This window comes from Ictalurus furcatus, chromosome 2 (genome assembly GCF_023375685.1).
Source record: "Ictalurus furcatus strain D&B chromosome 2, Billie_1.0, whole genome shotgun sequence".
Classification (NCBI taxonomy): domain Eukaryota; kingdom Metazoa; phylum Chordata; class Actinopteri; order Siluriformes; family Ictaluridae; genus Ictalurus; species Ictalurus furcatus.
The window spans coordinates 31,146,609-31,165,533 of record NC_071256.1 but is presented as its reverse complement, the minus strand read 5'-3'; the positions used below and the strand labels follow the sequence as shown (position 1 = coordinate 31,165,533).

Genomic DNA, 18,925 nt, shown 5'->3' with positions numbered 1-18,925 from the left:
AATACTTTGATCAGTAAACACTTACGGCTATGAGAAATAATGAACCAAATATTACAAGCAAAATCTTCAAGAATTTAAATGTCACAGGTGCTACACAATTAAGTATTTTCTCTTCATACAACACTATGTATTAGTGATTGATTTGACTATACATTCTGAAACTTCAATATTTTGAAGTCAAAATATCCAAATATCACTTCACTTACACATCAACACCCTCAATCCCACAAGTCCTCAATGCCTCAGACAAGTCTTTAAGATATGTGGAGTCTGGAAATCCATTCCTGTAGATACACACAAACAAACTCTTTTACTTAAACAATTTAATAAATTACAATTTATATATCTATTATATTGTCATTTTCCCCAGCTCAATCTGATGTACCTGTTTGGTTTTCCTTGCGTCAATAAACCTGAATGCAATCTTTACAAACAAGATTACTACCACATTTCCCATTTTTTCATACCTTTTTAATTATTCGTTGTTTGTTATTTTTGTGTTAATTTGTGTAATGAAACTCACCCACTCTTCCCTCCTGTGATCTTGGTCTTATGCGGGATTTTGCTCCAGGTTATTTGTGCTCTTACAGTATTGTTACTTGGGCAGACAGTAAAGGTAAAACCTTGCTTAAATGCTTTCTCCAGGCATTGCACTAAGCCTTGCCCCTTTAAACTGAGTGGTAAATAGGCCTCAAATAGACCTCCTTGGAATGGTAACCCAGGGTTAGGGTGTTCTTCCTATGCGAGGCAAAAAGCAGATATGAGTATAATAAAAAGACATTTCAAATATAATAAAATAATATAGGAAGGAAGCACTCACTCCTTGGATGCCATCAGGTATGGAGTAGGTAATCTTGGCTGTTCTGAATTGCTCGTAGCCTGGCAGGCTCACTGACAACTCCGTACACCTCATGGTGCCCTGAATGCCTTGTTCCTGTTTTTGTCTTGTGCCAGCTTCTATTCCTTTGAGCTCTTTTGTATTCTGCTCATCTTTGAGTGGATGAACTTGCATTTCCTTTGATGGCTTATTGGCTGCATTCACTTTAGAGCATACCATACACTGAGTATGGAGTGGTCTACAGTTGGAGCATAGAAAAATACCACAGCTTGTTTCTGTACCATTCTCTCCACACACACAGGATTCCAACTGTTTACTGATTGGGAAGTTGGTCTGTTTCAAAGTCAGTGTAGTTGCTTTTTGGCTTTTCTGTGTTGTGAGTGACGAAGGCTTCTGCCATTCATCCCTCGGTCCCAACAACACTCTACTTGCCTCAGAAGATTTGCTGGGTAATGGGCCAGTCTTGCTTATTTCCAAATCTGATGCCTTTTTAAGCATCTCTTTGGCAACTGGCTTTGGTGATTGCATATAAGATGCATTCCTGGACTCTCCTTTACTGTATCCTTTAAGTCTGCCTTTTGCAGGACTCTCACTATTAGCTTTGTTCTGATTTGGTCTAGTCTGATTATTGCTTTTAATTGGCATCTGTTTAGCTGATGCATTGGCATGACTTTGATCTATACGTCCCTGATGGGTGAAGGTATTACCCAAAGATTCAGAATTAGAAAATCCATTAGGAAACAGTTCTTTTAACATTTCATTGGCTTGAGAACACAATGATTTGGGCCCCAACAGGAAAACGGCATCCTTTACATGCTGCAGTACAATTTTGCTGAAGTGTGAGCATATGTTCGAGCAGCATTCCTCGAACATATCATTGCCTTCAGTCACACCAAGATCTGCCAGTTGAAGGTTCTGAACACAAAAGTCTGAACTGATCACGTCAACTAGCTTCTGAAGCTCATGCTGACATTCTTCAACCTTGGATGAAGCTGATCCCTGTAAAATAACCATGGTCTTATACTTGTCTACGTGATCCTCGGACACTTGTAGATCAGAGATTAGAACATTTAGATCGGCTTGATATGCCTCTTTTATATAACGCCACATCAATGTAGATACAGTGACTGCCCTTGATACAGTGCTGCTTGGAAGTGCTTCTGCAGACATCCTACTATTTAGACTACCTGATCTTGCTCTTCTAAAGGAATTTGTGGCAAGACATGATTTCTCATTGATCCCAGTCTTTTGTGTCTCCTGTTTTTGTAATGGCCGGCCTGAAAAACTATTTGTCCTTCTTAAGGAAGAAGTAGAGGTGGTTGTAGATTCTTCTGTAGATCCTGTAGTCTTGCTCAGTTTGTCAAGCTCTGTAAGGGCATCCACAGGTGTACTGAGTGGAGCTTTGAACACAGGTGTCACTCTGGAGGTACAACTTGTTCTACTAACTTTGTTTGAGACCTGACCACTGTTTTTCAATGTGTATGTAAAGGACAGTGGTTCTATCTTCTGAAACAAGATATCTTCTTCTACATTATTTACACCAGTGGCTTTGAAAGCACTAACCTGAGAAGCCGTGGCCTGGTCACTATTGACTGTACCTGCTGTACCAAGAAAGGAATTTGTGGATAGGATTGGTCCAGAATTTGATGCCACTGTTGACGTGTTAATGCCTTTGGTTAAATCTTGACGCTCTCTAGTTCTCCCTCTTTCTACAGGGCCAAACCCCAGTAAGCCCATGTCAGAGTTCTTAAATCGAGCAGCCAGTTTGTATTCCTCCCCAGTCCTTACTCTTTTCTCAGCATCAGAGATTCTCATTTTAGGGGTCATTGTACTGGATTCACTACTTGCTCCAGCTATCTGCATTGTCTCTGATTCAGAAATTGGGGAGTAAGAGTAAGACTGAGATAATGGAAGTGAGATTTCTTGCTTTGCTTTCAAGTTCTCATCAGGTGAACCAAACAGGAGGATCTGTTTGGCCTGAGAAACTTCACTGCTCTCACCTACAATATAAACATGGGTCTGATCAGAGCTGAGCAGCACTTTGGGCAGTAATGACTCCAAGTCCTTAAATGCTTCAGTTTGTCCTCCACGCAGGTTAAGGGCACTTACAGGAATCTGAGCTCTTCTCAAATTACCCTCTACCTGCTGGTAAAGCTGACTCAGCTCCTTGCGGGCATAGTACATATGTTTTTCTGCTTCTGACCCAATCTCAACTTTTGCATTGGATTGCAAGTACAGTGTGGTGACTCCTGCAGACGTGACATCAACCACATGCACGCCATGGTTTTGCAATATACTCCGGTACTCCTCACTTCTGCTGCATAGATATGCAAATACATCTGCCTCCATGATTAGAGACAGAGCCTCCACATCTACTGCATCTACTGCATCTACCCAGTCTTTTATCTTCTCATCAGAGCGTGTTTGTGCCTGTGATAGTTTTAAACTGTTCTCTTTTGGCCTTGGATACCTGGATTCCTGATGTAAAGAAACAGCTCCACCAAAGTGAAGTCCATTTGATTGGTCTGGAGGGTTGTCTTTTCCTTTATCATGTGAATGGACTTTATCACTTTCACGTGCAAAGAACAAACTTTCTTCACTTGGATGTTCAAAGTCTTCAAGGAGTTCTATCAAGTGAGATACAACATCATTAACCTCCGAGTAGGGTCCCTTTAAGGTGCAGTGCCTCTGAGGCTTACTGTAATGGACACCAAGGCCTGGAAATTTTTCAGTGAGGGTTCTTATAGTTTCTTCACCCAGTAGCAAGTGGTTGCAGTCTATGGTCACAGACATATCAAGGATTACCTAGAGAGAGATGTGTAAGAATAAAGAAACGTACAGGACTGCATTTTATATTACAAGGCTTAAGAAGAAGCAACTATGGCATGAATATTTATGCTTATTAGTCCGCCTTGCGTACCTTGTTCAGGTGCAGTGATTCCTGCCATGGAAACCTCAGAGAAAGTTCATACATCCTGCCATCCACCTCTAAAACATGTGGTTTATGACTCCACACACTGTGAGCAACTGTAGGAAGTCAGAAAAGGACATATTAATCAAGCAAATATATACAATATATATTCTTTTTTTGACAGTTATGGAGGCATGAGTCAGAGTTTCACCCAATCAAGTTAATGTGAATAAAGATGAATCAAACCTTAAGACTCAATTCTGATTTTAAGATGTTATCAGAGGTTCTGAAACTTTGAATTCTTGAATCATATTGTATGGTACTCCTCACAAACTTTGTACTTTAAAAAAAAAATTATCATCACTGCTTTTGTTACATTACGTATTTTGATACATCCTGTCTCAGCGCTTGATTCTGAGGCACTCGCAATTCAAATAAGCAATTGTGCAATTTGTCTTAACTGTGCAATTATGTCAAAGGTTTGGAGACACTTGACTGAAATGTTTCTCATGATCTTAAAAACCTTTTGATCTGACGCTGTAGGATTAAATGTTTGAAATAGGTGTTGTAGACAAAAATATAATTATGCCAACATATTCATTTCTTTCATTAGAAAACTACAATTTTATTTACAAAAAAAAAATTCTTTTGGAGTAAAATATTCTGAAAAGCAGCCAATAAGTGTCCAGCATAGGAGGGAACTCCTTTAATACTGTTTTAAAAGCATCTCAGGGGGATTCCTCAAGAAATCAAGGTTGAAATCATTCCTCAAGGTTAAGAAAATTCCAGGAATACATTTCTGGAAATTCTAGGCAAAAAGGATGTCTACTTTGAAGATGCTAAAATACTAAATTATTTTGATTTATTTGGGTTGTTTATCACGACATAATTCCCATAATTCTATTTGTGTTATTCCAGCGTTTTGATGACTTTATCATTATTATTGTAAAATGTGTGTGTGTTTTACAGGGGGAGATGAGTGTGTCTAAACTTTTGACTGGTACTGTACATAATGTATGCATGTGCCCATTGTTGTGATGTTGCTGTGGGAAAATAAGAATTTCACTGCATATTGTACTTGTGCATGTCAATAGATACTTGAACCTTTTCATTTCTATAGTAACTTGCACAAGGACTTGTAAGGTGGATACCTAACAAAACCAATTGTTGATATGGTGATGTTTTCTGTGGTGAGGAAGTCTCTAATGTCAGTCAGCTGGACACTGGAGAGGTAAGACTGTTCCTTTAATTTTTCCAACAAGGGAAGAGAGGCTGGATCTTAACTGTTATAACGCAAAACAGAAGCGAACTTGTTTTCACAGAGGTTCCACAACATTCCGTCCCTCCAGGATTTTGCGATTTTGCAATAGCAGAAATGAATGCTAAAGCAAGCAATCTCCACAACATTCTGAGGAGCTTGCAATTTTTCAAAATTACCGCAGATTTCCCACAGATTTGGGCCAAGATGCATCATGTGACTCATCAGAACACGTGTTCAGCCAGAGCGCTCTTCGATTCACGCATGCTGAACATGAGTAGCGCAATGACGTCGCATTTACCAACAAACATCACTGTGGTAGATCATGCAAAACAATGTCGTGCAATTGCATTTTCAATACAAGTACTATTTTGCAAAAAAAGCTAGATGCAAGATGCACTGCAAATTTTGAAGAACAACAAAAAAAACCCCACAGCAAAATCATGTATTTTGGCCACAACAATCACAAAAAACAAAACTATATCCTGTACAGACTGAACATTAAACAGATAAATAGTACAGTGAGTAATTCTGGTAATCTTTAGCCAATTGATGTGGTATAAGAGGAATAAAACACTTCTAGGCATGCTTTTCTTGGAAAATACTTCAAGGTGGTAACACACTAGCCTGTCACGACCCTCCTGGATTACATGTCTGGGTCAGGGGTAGTATTTTAAATATGTAGCGGATAATTATTTCATTTATTATTATTATTATTATTATTATTATATTACATATCAAGAGCATCTGTAGCTTGTGCTGGGAGGTGATCAAATTTATTTTATGGTCTGTTACTTTATATCATTAAATGGTTTTAATCATCTAATCATTTTCATTTATCATCACTCGCATCCACTCTTTAGAAGGAAAGAGGACGAGACCTCTGCTATCTTCAAAGGTGATGATGGCACACGGATCTGGTGCTTTAATAGTGAGTGATGATATCTCTCCTCCTCCGTTCCGCTCGCGCAGAAAATGGATCAGAAGTTTATCTTCCAGTCGCTCGTGCTCCATATCGGCAGGAAGCCCGCGAACAAGTACCGTGTGTCCCATTTCCGCCATCTTCTGGACAACTGAGATGTGGAAAATAAAGGCGGAAACGTGGTTTTTATTTGTATTTTTACATAGCATTGTTTATTTTATTATTTTTTTTAAATAAATATTGTAAGCACGGATATTACTGAACCACGGGCTGAGCTAACTGAACTAGAACACGGTATATTTTCCTTAAACATCAGGAAGACATTTCAGAAAATAGTCAGATATGCGCCAGAGTTGCAACAGGAAGTTTGGCATTCAGTTATACCTTCGTGTCAAGATGAGCTAGATTAGATTATTAACCGGTTCCTGATGTAAATACGGGTCGAACGGATGTCCGCGGTTTCTTTGTCGTACCACTGTGCCGCATTGTTTGCATTTTATTTGTCCCAAACCCATTCAAACATTGCATTCTCTCTCTCTCTCTCTCTCTCTCTCTCTCTCTCTCTATGTGTGTGTGTGTGTGTGGTGATGAAAAGAAAAGTGAAACCTGTTAAAGAGTCAGTATTATGGAGATTTAAAGAAATAGTCCCTACAACAGTACTGGGCGATAAATACCCGGATGGTGTACTGCTTCCGGTGAGATTTTGCAGCCGATGGACTCTACGCGAGTCAAAAATCCCAAAATGCAACGGGACTGTTGGGGACGAGTTCAGAAAAAAAAGAAAGAAAAGAAAGAAAAGAAAAGAAAATGGCGGAAGACAGTGTCGGCTCTTTTTAAGATTTAAAGCTTGGTTAAACAGGGCTTTTTTTTTTTAATTAAACAATACCCGAATAAATTGTTAACTTGATGAAGTTTTAAACAAGGAAACAGTTGTCACAGCGTTTGAAACCTTTATTGTGAGCTCCATCATCTCCAGCTAACGAAGTTACCTCAGCCTGTTAACATTAACCCCGCCCACATTACATTATTAATTCAGTATTTTTCCTGATGTGCATTTTGCTAAGGAAGCCCTAAGCGGCCATCCATCCATCCTTCCATATTCTATACCGCTTATTCTTCCTTCAGGGTCACGGGGAACCTGGAGCCTATCCCAGGGAGCATCAGGCACAAGGCGGGGTACACCCTGGACAGGGTGCCAGTCCATCGCAGGGCACAATCACATACACACTCACACACCCATTCATACACTACAGACATGCCAATCAGGCTACCATGCATGTCTTTGGACTGGGGGAGGAAACTGGAGTACCCGGAGGAAACCCCCGCAGCACGGGGAGAACATGCAAACTCTGCACACACAGGGCCACGGTGGGAATCAAACCCCCGACCCTGGAGGTGTGAGGCGAACGTGCTAACCACTGTGCCCCATCTAAGCAGCCATGCATTATAAATTTTTGTCTTTGTTGTTTTCTCGTGATCTCGACATAACAAAAAGTTGTTTTCTCGTGATCTCGACATAACAAAAAATTGTTTTCTCGTGATCTCGACTTAATTTTTTTGTGTACTCGACATCTATCGTCCTGAAGTCAGTGGGGTTTTTGAATGGGTTTTTTTGGTTAAATGCCTGAAATAAGGTCTGTGGTTAACACAAGCTCAAGATATGTTCATGTTCTATACTACGACATAAAAGACATCAGTAATACATATACATCAGCTTTTACGTTTCTTGAAAAAGGCGGTTGCTAACAAGTGGCTAAATGTTACTACAGAGGTTGTCGGGGACGTTAAACGTCATCACGCCGAACAGGAAATCTCATCTACTACAGCCTCGTTGTGTTTATACTCGTGCTCTTGTAACTCAAACTTTCCAACTTGTAGATTTAACAATTTATAGTATTTTCCAATTGTATTGTTTTTTAAATAAAGAGTTGTTGGAAGCTTAGTGGTGGTGAAGAGATCACGAGAAAAAAAATTGTTATGTCGAGATCACAAGAAAATTTTTTTTTTTTATGTCCAGATCACGAGAAAACAACAGGGAAAAAATTACTACTGCATGGCCTGTTAGGGCGTTGCTTTAATCCGGTGGTCCCTTTAAGATTTCTGTGTTTACGGTGACGTCAAAGGTCACATGACAATGACAATAACAATATGGCGGATGTGATTTGTACGGGACTGTACAAACCAGTGTACAAACCAGTGTACAAACCAGTACTGTACACACTATTTCAGCTGTCACAGTACGCGATTTCGGATGCAGCCGTGGATTCAAGCGTAATGTAAGCTAAAGTGGACACTTTAGAAAACCTATTTAGTCAGATTTCACTTATTGTTTATTTCCGGAATGAGCAAATACCGTACATAATACTGGATAATAAAATATAAAGATACTTCATTTTGTTATTATTGTGGGAAATATATAAAATACTGGCTTTACTAATCAAGACCTGTCAAGTAACTCTGTTGTTTATATTTATATATAAGATTAAATAAATGTATTATTATATATAAATACATTCTATATTAGAGTTTTAATATATATATATATATATATATATATATATATATATATATATATATATATTTTTTTTTTCTTCACACACTTCGAAAGAAGCCATTCACAATATTACAATGCAAATCTTTCCTCAAGTCACATACTGATAGAGGACACTGAAGCTATTCAGTACAAATTCTCAACAGTTTAGTTCATTTTTGACCCCAAGCTTTAGACATTTCAACATGCAGGGATTGGAAATTCATCCATAACTGAGAGAAAATGAAGGCCAAAAGTTTGTGGACACCTGACTATCCTACCATATGTGGTTCTTCCCCAAACTGTTCCCACAAAGTTGGAAGCACACACTTGTAGCCTGTAGAATGTTTCTGTATACAGTACTGCAGCATTACATTTTCCCTTCACTGGAATTAAGAGGCCAAACCTGTTCCAGCATAACAATGCTCCTATGCACAAAGCAAGGTGCATAAAGACATGGTTTGCCAAGGTTGGAGTGGAAAAAATCGAGTGGCTTGCACAGAGCGCTGACCTCAAACCCACTAAACATCTTTGGGATGAACTGGAACACTGACTTCACCCAAGCCCTCCTGGCCTACAGCAGTATCTGACCTCACTAATGCTCTTGTGGATGAATGGGCAAATTATAAATACAGAAAGCTTTAAAATCAAGTAGAAAGCTTTCCCAGAAGATTGGAGATTATTATGACAACAAACTGAGGACTAAATCTGGAGTGGGATGTTCAAAAAGCACACATGGGGCTTATGGTCAGGTGTCCACATACTTTTGGCCATATAGTGTATGTTACATGGTCTTATGGGCAGTAGCTTACTTTTAAAACTGTACTGAGTGCAATGGCAGAATGACCTGGTAGACCTTTTTAAATATGTTTTACTGTTTGTTTTTTTAACTAAACAATAAACATGGTTTAGTTTCTGAACATTTATGTTTATGAAAATAACACTTTGCCAAAAATATAATAGTAAATTCACAATCAAATTCAGGAACAGCACTGATTTTGTTAAGCAAAAAAGAATGTTCCCAGAATGTCTTGTTATCCCAAAACAACAACAAAAAAAGAATTGAGCCCACAATCATTGTAGGAACGCAATACTTAATACATAGCATCCAGTGGCCCCACTTAAATTATTAAAGCATTGCAGGATTGAAGTGAAGTATTATATTATCACTCATCTCCATGCTTCTAGTTGCCACAATGGTCAGTTGATTCAATTGATTTCTCTGAGTCTCACTCACTTTAAAATACAATAGTTTCCACTTAAGTATTTCATGACCACAAAAGAGGTATCGAGAACCATAATTTAATAGCCTTAATATATTACTTTGTGACCATGAGAAGCTTGACTCGTGGCCTAAGTATGTTCATTCGAGGCCACGCCTTATTAAGAATAACCATGTCACATTTATAAAACAAAAAACAAATTTGTGACTGATGCTAAAATTCCATGTATGTAGGCCATTTAGCCTAAAAAAAGGTTTTGGATTACATATAGTATATTTCCTAAATTTAATTTTTTAACACCCAGAAACCATGAGGATGCAAACTTTTAAATTCAACTGTCTCCAGGCCCACAGGTTAAGTTGTTGAGTAAGATAAAAACCTAATTGGAAATTCTGCCAATTTTGACCATGAAAATTGGGTAAGGCTGTGACATTGACATTTAATGTGCCCTCCACCGGCAGTTTGCTGATAGTGCAGTGGTAATATATCGGCTGACATTTTTTTCTATTAATACTGCCAGCTTTAACTGGGGTCGACAATATCTTGTGACTGGCTGTGCAATCTCTCAGAAAGGACATTAGCTTGTTAAATGGTTTTATCGGGTTTTTTATGTATAGAAAGTTACAAAGTAAATAAAAACTGGACTGAATAGTGGTTGATTTTAAATATAAAAAAATATAAGCCACTTTCTTTGGACAAAAGGTAATAGAAGAACTTTTTTCAGGCTTTGAGGGTGAGTAGGGTTTTTTTTTTTGTATATATACATATAGTTATTTTTACTATAATAAACTATACTCTTAAGTGTTTTAAATGAATCATTGTCAGACCCATTAAAATGGACCCAGAAGTAAACTAGCTGCAAATAAGCTCTGTTTTCAGTGCTGACAGTATATGTGGAACACAAGGGAGCTCAGTTCTCTTTATTTTACCACTGATGAGCTCTCAGACCAGGTCTAGAGTTTTGGGCCTGAGTACAGTTTCTTTCTGGGCTGTTTTAGAGTTCATTTTTTGCGTTCACATATGCACAAACGTGCTGAGTCATTTATTGGAACGTTAAAACGGACCATGTGTGAAGACCTTAGTGAATGAAGACTTTTTGATATTGTATTAAACTGTGTTTGACACAACGTGCAGGTCTCAACCAGTAGATTTTTGAAATTTTGCTGAAAAATATCTTCTGTTTTATAGCAGTTTTCCCCTGTAAAGCCATTATATATTGTGGAAGGCAGATTTATCACTCAGTCCCATGTCTCAGAAGACGTTTGCCTTCACGTCGGCCACACTGCGCTCTCTGCGGCTGGAACAGGAGCTTCAGGATTGGGAGGAAACACGAAGGGCACTGGCGCACAGGAGGGTAATGAGTAGGCGGCCACTGCCAGCCGCACCCCGGCTCAGACACGGGACAGAGAGGATCCAGACAGTACGAGCCCCTCCACCTCAAATCCACTGCAGAGACCCGGCTGTCCACAACACATTCATGTATGGAGACATGAGGAGTGTGTACGCTGTACTCAAAGAACCTGGTATGGTGAATGCCCTAATGGAGATCGTCCATGAGGAGATGGTGTGGACTCCAGAAATGGGTAGAAACACTCACACTTAAATACACACAAATTGTAAGAAAGTGGGAACCTGTGGTGGGTGGGATGTAAACACAAGTGTATTAATATAGATTTTCCAAATTTCATAACGATTTCCCACTTTAGGCGTCAGTGCACAAACAGACAGCGCTATATACAAAGACCAAACAAAACCAGTAGAATGCACAACAAAGGCAAAAATTAGAGTATTGCACAATATGGACACAGAAAGAGACAGAAGATAGAGATCAGGGGAATACATGATGTAGTATCACAATATTTGTTTGCCAGCGCAGGCAAAACAGAGGTGGCTGATATGTAACAAACTATGAATACAATTATTTATATAAAAAATAAATAATAAATAATAAAAATAAATATATACATCATGTGGAAATAAGAACACCCCATGGATTTGGTTTAATACATATTTGGACAAGCAAACATTTGATCATCTTTGAAACAGTGCCTATTAATGCAGTTGATATACATGAACAAAACCACCAACAAACCACCAGCCAAAAGGAAAATGAGCCTTTTCAATCATTTATTCAACAGAAATATCAGTAGATGTGATATTCATCTGTGGAAAAAGTCAGTACACCCTTGACCTCAGAAGCTAGTATCGCCCCTTTAACAGAAATAACTTTTTGTAGGCACTTTGCATAATTGTCCACCAGGCTTGCTGGAGTTGTTGACCACTCTTACATGCAATATACATGCAATATTATATTAGGTCCACTTTCAGTTCAACTTCAACTTTCAGACAGATGGCCTCACATTATCTTCAAGCACTCTTTGATATGATGCAGAATTCATAGTTGAATCAATGAATGGAAGTTGTCCAGTCCCTGAGGTAGTGAAGCAATCCCAAACCATAACATTTCCACCACCGTGCTTCACAGTTGGTATGAGGTGCTTCTCCTGAAAAGCTGTTTTTGGTCAGCGCCAAACATGTCTGCTGTTACTGTGACCAAACAACTCTATCTTTGATTCCTCTGTCCAGAGCACATTATTCCAAAAGGCCTGGCCTTTACCTGTATGCTCATTGTCAAACTGTAGCCTTGCAGACTTCTTTTTGTATCAGATGTTTTGCTCTTGGGCTGAGTTTGCCGGGACGGCCAGTCCTGCACAAATAGACAATCGTTTGAAATCTGCACCATTTGTAGATGATTTTCCTTACAGTGGAATGTATTTCAAATAATTTGGAGATCTTTTTAAATCTCTTGCCAGACTCATAGGCATCCACAACCTTTTTCTGAAGGCCTTACAGAACTCTTTAGATCTTGGCATGATGACACCGACCACACACCTCAAGAGCAAAGAGAACACCAGACACTAGATATGAGAACTTTAAATAAGTTCTAATCACTGGCACCCAATCTTGAACACGTGATTCTAATTTTAAGGATTTGAAGGTGTGATAAATGTAGGGGTGTACTTACTTTTTCCATGATCTGTTTTTTAGTTAATTTAAATTGTGAAAATTACAACAAAATGTCAGTTTTATGTATCATTTGATAGTGTATCACCTTTATTAACAGTCACTGTTTCAAAGAAGATCAAATGTTTGCTTGTCCAAATATGTAAAAAAAAAAAAAAATAATTCCATGGGGTGTACTTATTTTTTCACATGCCTGTATCTACTAATAATTGGTGCAATAATTACATAAGAATAGTAGTAGCCTAATCCTATTATAATTCTTTCTGTTCTAAACCCCAGGCATGTGGACTCTGTCCTCCAAAGTGAAGCAGACATCTGCCCTGCACCTGGCTGCCAGCACGGGGCACTATGGATGTGTGGAGGAGCTGTTATTCCGGGGAGCAGAGGTGGATGCTGACCCTGGGGGTCGAACGGCCCTCCACGATGCCTGTTCCGGGGGTCACCACTCCTGTGTAAAGCTGTTGCTGGAGCATGGAGCTGACCCCGATCTGCTGACAGCCAACGGTGATGCGCCCCTTCACCTGTCCAACACTGCTGGGTCCTACGCGTGAGTGAGAACGGCTGATATAATGGGAAAAAGTGCATGTCCTTTGCTGCCTAAAATTTGAGAACCCCTGGTTTAGTGATTAATGTAAATGTTCCAAATACATCAAATGGGGCTATGTTGTAGAAATATAAACACAAATTTTGCATTGTGCAGATTGTATGGCAATACCACCACACATCTGCCTTAAATTACACGAATTGTACACAAACCGTTCCATGAAATGTTGAAATAGCATTTTAGATATATCCTGGCCATTTCATTAATGGCTGCCACCCACTTCAATTTATTTTATAGATAGCAGCATGTTCTCGTGTCAGGCAAAAGTATGGTTATTTAAGCATGCAGTTCATGTGATGCTAATTGATGGCCGTAGTAGTAAATAAGTTAATACATTTCCATTATTTGTTTATGTTAGGCTTGTAAGTCAATGAAAAAATTTAACGTAGTTCTTGGCTAAGTGAGTACAGTAGTCAAAGGTGGAACATTTGTGTATCTTTCTTGACATTCTTTCAAGCAAGATGAGTGTTGACAAAAAAATAAATATAAACAATGAAAGAAAGAGGGTAAAATAAATTCTATATATGAGGAAATGCAGGTTGAGGTGGATGCAAATGCAGATAACGTTTAATAAAGTTCAAAACAAAACAAGATCTATAGTTCTCTTGGAAAAACCATGAAGACTAAGAGAAAAAAACAAACAAACAAAGCAATGAACATAACACAGCAACAGAAGACAAACCAAGACAAAGAACACAGTGCAAACTGTGACTTATAAAGTAGTGCTAATTAACCAAAAATGTGAAACAGGTGATGTTGTCATGTGAGGTTCAGTGGATGATGGGAAACGCAGTCCAAATGCCTGTTTCTGCATATCCATGACAATATATCAGAAAATAAATAGCAATAGTACTGAAACTTTGTAAAATAATCTGCAGTGATGCTACTGAACATTTAGGGTTCATTTAGGGCAAAGTAAACTAATAAGCAATTCTGACTTTGGAACTGCTTTGGCTTCCAGCACTTTAGTTTTTCACCCCTGCTTAAGGTTTATTGTCAATTAAACCCAATGTCCTGATTTCTGATTGATTCACAACCCTGTATTTTCATATTCTTTGAACTCTCTCAGCTGTACAGAGCTGCTTGTCAGCATGGGTGCCGATGTGAACGTGGTCCAGCATGACTCGTGTCTCACTCCACTGCACTTGGCATGTCGGAGGGGTCTGGAGGAACATGTGGAACTGCTGCTGCGCTATGGAGCCGACGTGACTGTGCAGAACCGTGAGGGTGAGACGCCTCTGAATGCTGCATGCGCCGGAGCTGAGAGGCCAGCTGAGGCTGCGCGATACCTGGGTGTGGTGCAGAGACTGCTACAAGCTGGAGCACATGCACATACAGCGGGCAGGAAGCAGCACACTGCGCTACACAATGCCTGTAGTAACTGCAGCTATCAAATTGCTGATATGCTTCTGCAGCATGGAGCTCGGGCAGATGCAGCCAACTGTGCAGGATACACACCCATGGACTGCCTGCTGCAGGTGAGGCAGAAGAAAGAAAGAACAGAAAAAAACAGGTATATAGTACTATAGTACTTTATACTAGAGGTGCTGTTTCCTTGACCCTGTTTCACAAGAAGATGGGATTTTATATAATCAGATTCAAATCCAGAGAGAGTAAGAAAAATTGCAGGGCAATAAAGAAACACATTTTTGGAACAAAAAGTCCATCACTTGTGCTGTCTGTCAACATTGTCATGGGCTACAGTCCAGCCTGTGTTAAAAACCCGATGTGGTCTTCTGCTGTTGTAGAGCATCTGCCACAAGGTTTTACATGTTGTACACTCTGAAATGCTTTTCTGCAGACCACAATGGTAAACAGTGGTTATTTTAGTTACTATAGACTTCCTTTCAGCTTGACAGGTCTGGCTATTCTCTTCTAATCTTTCTCATTAACTAGGTTATTACTGACTGCAGAACTGCCACTCACTTGGCGTTTTTTCTGTGTAAACTCTAGAGACTATTTTGCATAAAATACTCAAACAAGCATGCCTGGCACCAACATAACAATGGCCTGGCTATTATCAAAGTAACTGAGATCACATTTTTCCCCATTCAGATGTCTGAGGTGAACAGTAACTGAAGCAATTGACTTGTATCTGCATTATTTTATGTATTGCGCTGTCATATAATTGGATGATTGGATAATGCATGACTGAGCAGGGGTACCGGTGTTCCCATTAAACCGGCTAGTGAGTGTATTTCAAGTTAAATTTAATTCCCAATATGCAGTGTCTAGGTTGCTTCTTATACAGGTGCATCTCAAAAAATTAGAATATCATGGAAAAGTTAGGGGTTTCCCCCCCCATAATTTAATTCAGAAAGTGGAACTTTCATATATTCTAGATTCATTACACAGCCTTTTTTGTTTTAATCTTGATGGGATTACAGCTCATGGAATTAAAAAATCCAGTATCTCAAAATATTAAAATAAAGAATTTGTAAAACAGAAATGGCGCAGTATCGATTCCTAGTGTCAAGCCACTCCTGAACCAGAGACAATGTCAGAAGCATCTTAGAAAAGAACTGGACCGTTGCTCAGTGGTCCAAAGTCCTCTTTTCAGATGAAAGTAAATTTTGCATTTCATTTGGAAATCAAGGTCCCAGAGTCTGGAGGAAGAGTGGAGAGGCACAAATTCCAAGCTGCTTGAAGTCTGGTGGGAAGTTTCCACAGTCAGTGATGATTTGGGGGGCCATGCCATCTGCTGGTGTTGGTCCACTGTTTTTCTCAAGTCGAGAGTCGATGCAGCATCTACCAGGAGATTTTAAAGCGCTTAATGTTTCCATCTGCTGACGAGCTTTATGGAGATACTGATTTCCTTTTCCAGCAGGACTCGGCACCTGCCCACAGTGCCAAAACTACTAGTAACTGGTTTGCTGACCATGGTATTACTGTGCTTGATTGGCCAGCCAACTCGCCTGACCTGAACCCCATAGAGAATCTCTGAGAGACATCAGGCCCAACAATGCAGACGAGCTGAATGCCGCAATCAAAGCAACCTGGGCTTCCATAACACCTCAGCAGTGCCACAGGCTGACTGCCTTCATGCCACGCCGCATTGATGCAGTAATTCGTCCAAAAGAATCCCTGACCAAATATCGAGTGCATCAATTTACATATTTTCAGAAAGTCGACATTTCTGTATTATAAATACTTTATTCTAATATTTTGAGATACTGGATTTTTGATTTCCATGAGCTGTAAGCCGTAAATATCGAGATTAAAACAAAGGCTTGAAATATTTCACGTTATGTGTAATGAATCTAGAATATACGAAAGTTCCACTTTTTTTAATTAAATTATGGAAAAAAAATAACTTTTCCACCATATTCTATTTTTTTCAGATGCACCTGTACATTTAATTAAGGCATTTAAACTTTCATTAGATCAACACCATTAGTTGACACAAACTGATTTATAGCTCTTTTTTTTTCTTTTTAAAGGTGGTAGAGGATTATCCAGACCAGCACCCTGAACTAATCGCTCGTTCGCTTCTCAATCACGGAGCAAAGCCTCCTTCCACCAGAGTAAGTTGACACTCTGAATACACAACACATAATTTCAACATGATCATGATTCTAATTACATTTTGATTAGGTCTTCACTTAGGTACTCTGAATTAGTGATCCTATATAAACCTATGTACAGCAACGTACAAATTTGAAATATTATTTAGTAGTGAATGGTAGCCTTAAACTGCAGCAGCTACCAGTTTAAGGGTAGATATACGTTTTTGTACTACTTTGTATGCTATGCTGTAAAATGTGTGTATTTGTGTGCTGTTAGATGCTGAAGTCGTGCCTCCTCTCCCCTGCCACTCTGGAAGTGATGCTAAACTGCTACCCAGTGGTTCCAGACTGTGAGGATTGGCTACAAGAAGTTCCAGATGAACTACTGAAGGTATTTTTACTCAAATTTATATAATACTTCATTATTGCATTTCTGATTTGATCTAAATATGCATTTCCTCCTTATGCTCAGGAGCACAAGTGTTTCTTCGACTCGGTTCGTCGGATGAGCGGGCAGCCCAGCACACTCCAGCACCTCTGCCGATGTTCCCTGAGACTAAGTATGGGTGCACAATGCCACTCTGACATCAATAAGCTAAACATCCCATGTGCACTAAAAGAGTACCTGCTGCTGCCGATTAAAGGAGAGATCCAATGATACTAAGTGGACAGGAAAACACAGACAAAACCACGAACTAGCATGCAAATAATAAATGTTACGGAACCATATAGCCATGAACTGGGTTGTGTTAAAGCTGTTCGATGACTATATGGTGACAAATGACCATAAGCAGTTCAAATGGAAAACAGCACAATTTCATTCATATCTTTTGTCATTTTTGCATGAGTTATTTTTTATTTGCCAATAATACGGTTGTTTTATTCTAAGACCACTTATTCATGGATGCAGCACTTAATTTTGCTATTATTTTAGAGAATAACAAGCATTGAATGTGGAACATCTGCAGGACAAGATTATCCCTCTTATCGTCTCTTGACAATTTTAGAAGTTTAAAAAAACATTTTTTTTAGCTTGTCATGTTACTGAAGATTCCAAATTGCTGAAACTGGAAACTCCAAAAAGGGTTAAATAACGGCTTTATAGAAAACTTCACCAAGAATGTTATGTTTTTCTTCATCAAATAACGACACATTTTTTGTAGAATTTGTTTTACAAATTTGTGTGTGTGTGTCTTTAAATATTGAACTGTTTGGAACTGAGATTGATCTATAGTTATTTAAATTATATCATCAGCATGGTTTCTATAGACAAGCACATAAGCACAGTTTTATTAGCATTAAAAGCATAGTTCAATCTTGAGCAAGCATTGCAATTTTCTGACTGATTTTCAGTATTCCATAAGCACATTAAACTAAGTCTTACATTACAGGTTCCTAACCCTGGTAATTGAGTACCCCCTGTCCTGCACGTATTAGAGAGTTTCCTGCTGCCAACATACCTGATTTAACTAATAAACAGCTCTGAGTTGAAATGGGTGTTAGAGCAGGGGGAAAAATTAAAATGTTGAAGACAGCAGGCATTTTTGGACCAGTGTTGAGAATTTATTGCATTGTGTGCAAGGAAAAAAACAAAAAACAAAAAACAGAACCACCGTTCGTTTAGCTCACCAAGAATCCATAAGCAGGGTTGCAGGTTGCCTATGCAAGGGAGCTCATGGTACAGGGTTGCAGGTTACCTATCCCAGGGAGCTCATGGTACAGGGTTGCAGGTTACCTATCCCAGGGAGCTCATGGCACAGGGTTGTAGGTTGCCTATCCCAGGGAGCTCATGGCACAGGGTTGCATGTTGCCTATCCCAGGGAGCTCATGGCACAGATTTGTAGGTTGCCTATCCCAGGGAGCTCATGGCACAGGGTTGTAGGTTGCCTATCCCAGGGAGCTCATGGCACAGGGTTGTAGGTTGCCAATCCCAGGGAGCTCATGGCACAGGGTTGCAGGTTGCCTATCCCAGGGAGCTCATGGCACAGGTTTGTAGGTTGCCTATCCCAGGGAGCTCATGGCACAGGTTTGCAGGTTGCCTATCCCACAGAACCCAGGGCTCAAGGTTTGGAACATTTCCTCCTTATGGACAGGGTGCCAACCCATTGC

General features: G+C 39.4%; 2 protein-coding genes across 4 annotated transcripts; one reads left to right on the top strand and one right to left on the bottom strand.

The window, feature by feature from the left end:
- Window positions 1-183: 183 nt before the first annotated feature.
- Window positions 184-6,679, bottom strand: si:busm1-163l24.3 (uncharacterized). Its single transcript, XM_053614404.1, has 6 exons — window positions 6,604-6,679; window positions 5,889-6,080; window positions 3,759-3,865; window positions 821-3,643; window positions 524-738; window positions 184-284 (listed from the first exon to the last, which is right to left on the bottom strand). The coding sequence occupies exons 2-6, from the start codon at window positions 6,067-6,069 to the stop codon at window positions 203-205; spliced, it is 3,408 nt and encodes a 1,135-aa protein (XP_053470379.1). The 5' UTR covers window positions 6,070-6,080; window positions 6,604-6,679; the 3' UTR covers window positions 184-202.
- On the top strand, window positions 6,505-18,794 carry asb16 (ankyrin repeat and SOCS box containing 16). 3 transcript variants are annotated; one of them, XM_053614447.1, is made up of 7 exons: window positions 6,505-8,205; window positions 10,874-11,265; window positions 12,986-13,253; window positions 14,380-14,788; window positions 16,751-16,834; window positions 17,094-17,207; window positions 17,289-18,794. In XM_053614447.1, exons 2-7 carry the CDS (start codon window positions 10,929-10,931, stop codon window positions 17,472-17,474), a joined length of 1,398 nt encoding a protein of 465 aa, XP_053470422.1. In that variant the 5' UTR covers window positions 6,505-8,205; window positions 10,874-10,928; the 3' UTR covers window positions 17,475-18,794. The 3 variants fall into 3 exon arrangements, with proteins under 3 accessions (XP_053470422.1, XP_053470406.1, XP_053470415.1); XM_053614431.1 differs by having other exon boundaries at window positions 10,871-11,265; XM_053614440.1 differs by lacking the exon at window positions 6,505-8,205 and adding an exon at window positions 9,362-10,415 and having other exon boundaries at window positions 10,871-11,265.
- Window positions 18,795-18,925: the final 131 nt, after the last annotated feature.

Coding starts and splice junctions, on each gene's coding strand:
- si:busm1-163l24.3 (XM_053614404.1), bottom strand. CDS start 6,069: ATGGCGGAAATGGGACACACGGTACTTGTTCGCGGGCTTCCTGCCGAT. Junction 739..820: donor TACCTGATGGCATCCAAGGA/GTGAGTGCTTCC, acceptor TGCCTCGCATAG/GAAGAACACCCTAACCCTGG. Junction 285..523: donor ATCACAGGAGGGAAGAGTGG/GTGAGTTTCATT, acceptor GTGTATCTACAG/GAATGGATTTCCAGACTCCA.
- asb16 (XM_053614447.1), top strand. CDS start 10,929: ATGTCTCAGAAGACGTTTGCCTTCACGTCGGCCACACTGCGCTCTCTG. Junction 16,835..17,093: donor CAAAGCCTCCTTCCACCAGA/GTAAGTTGACAC, acceptor GTGTGCTGTTAG/ATGCTGAAGTCGTGCCTCCT. Junction 17,208..17,288: donor TTCCAGATGAACTACTGAAG/GTATTTTTACTC, acceptor CCTTATGCTCAG/GAGCACAAGTGTTTCTTCGA.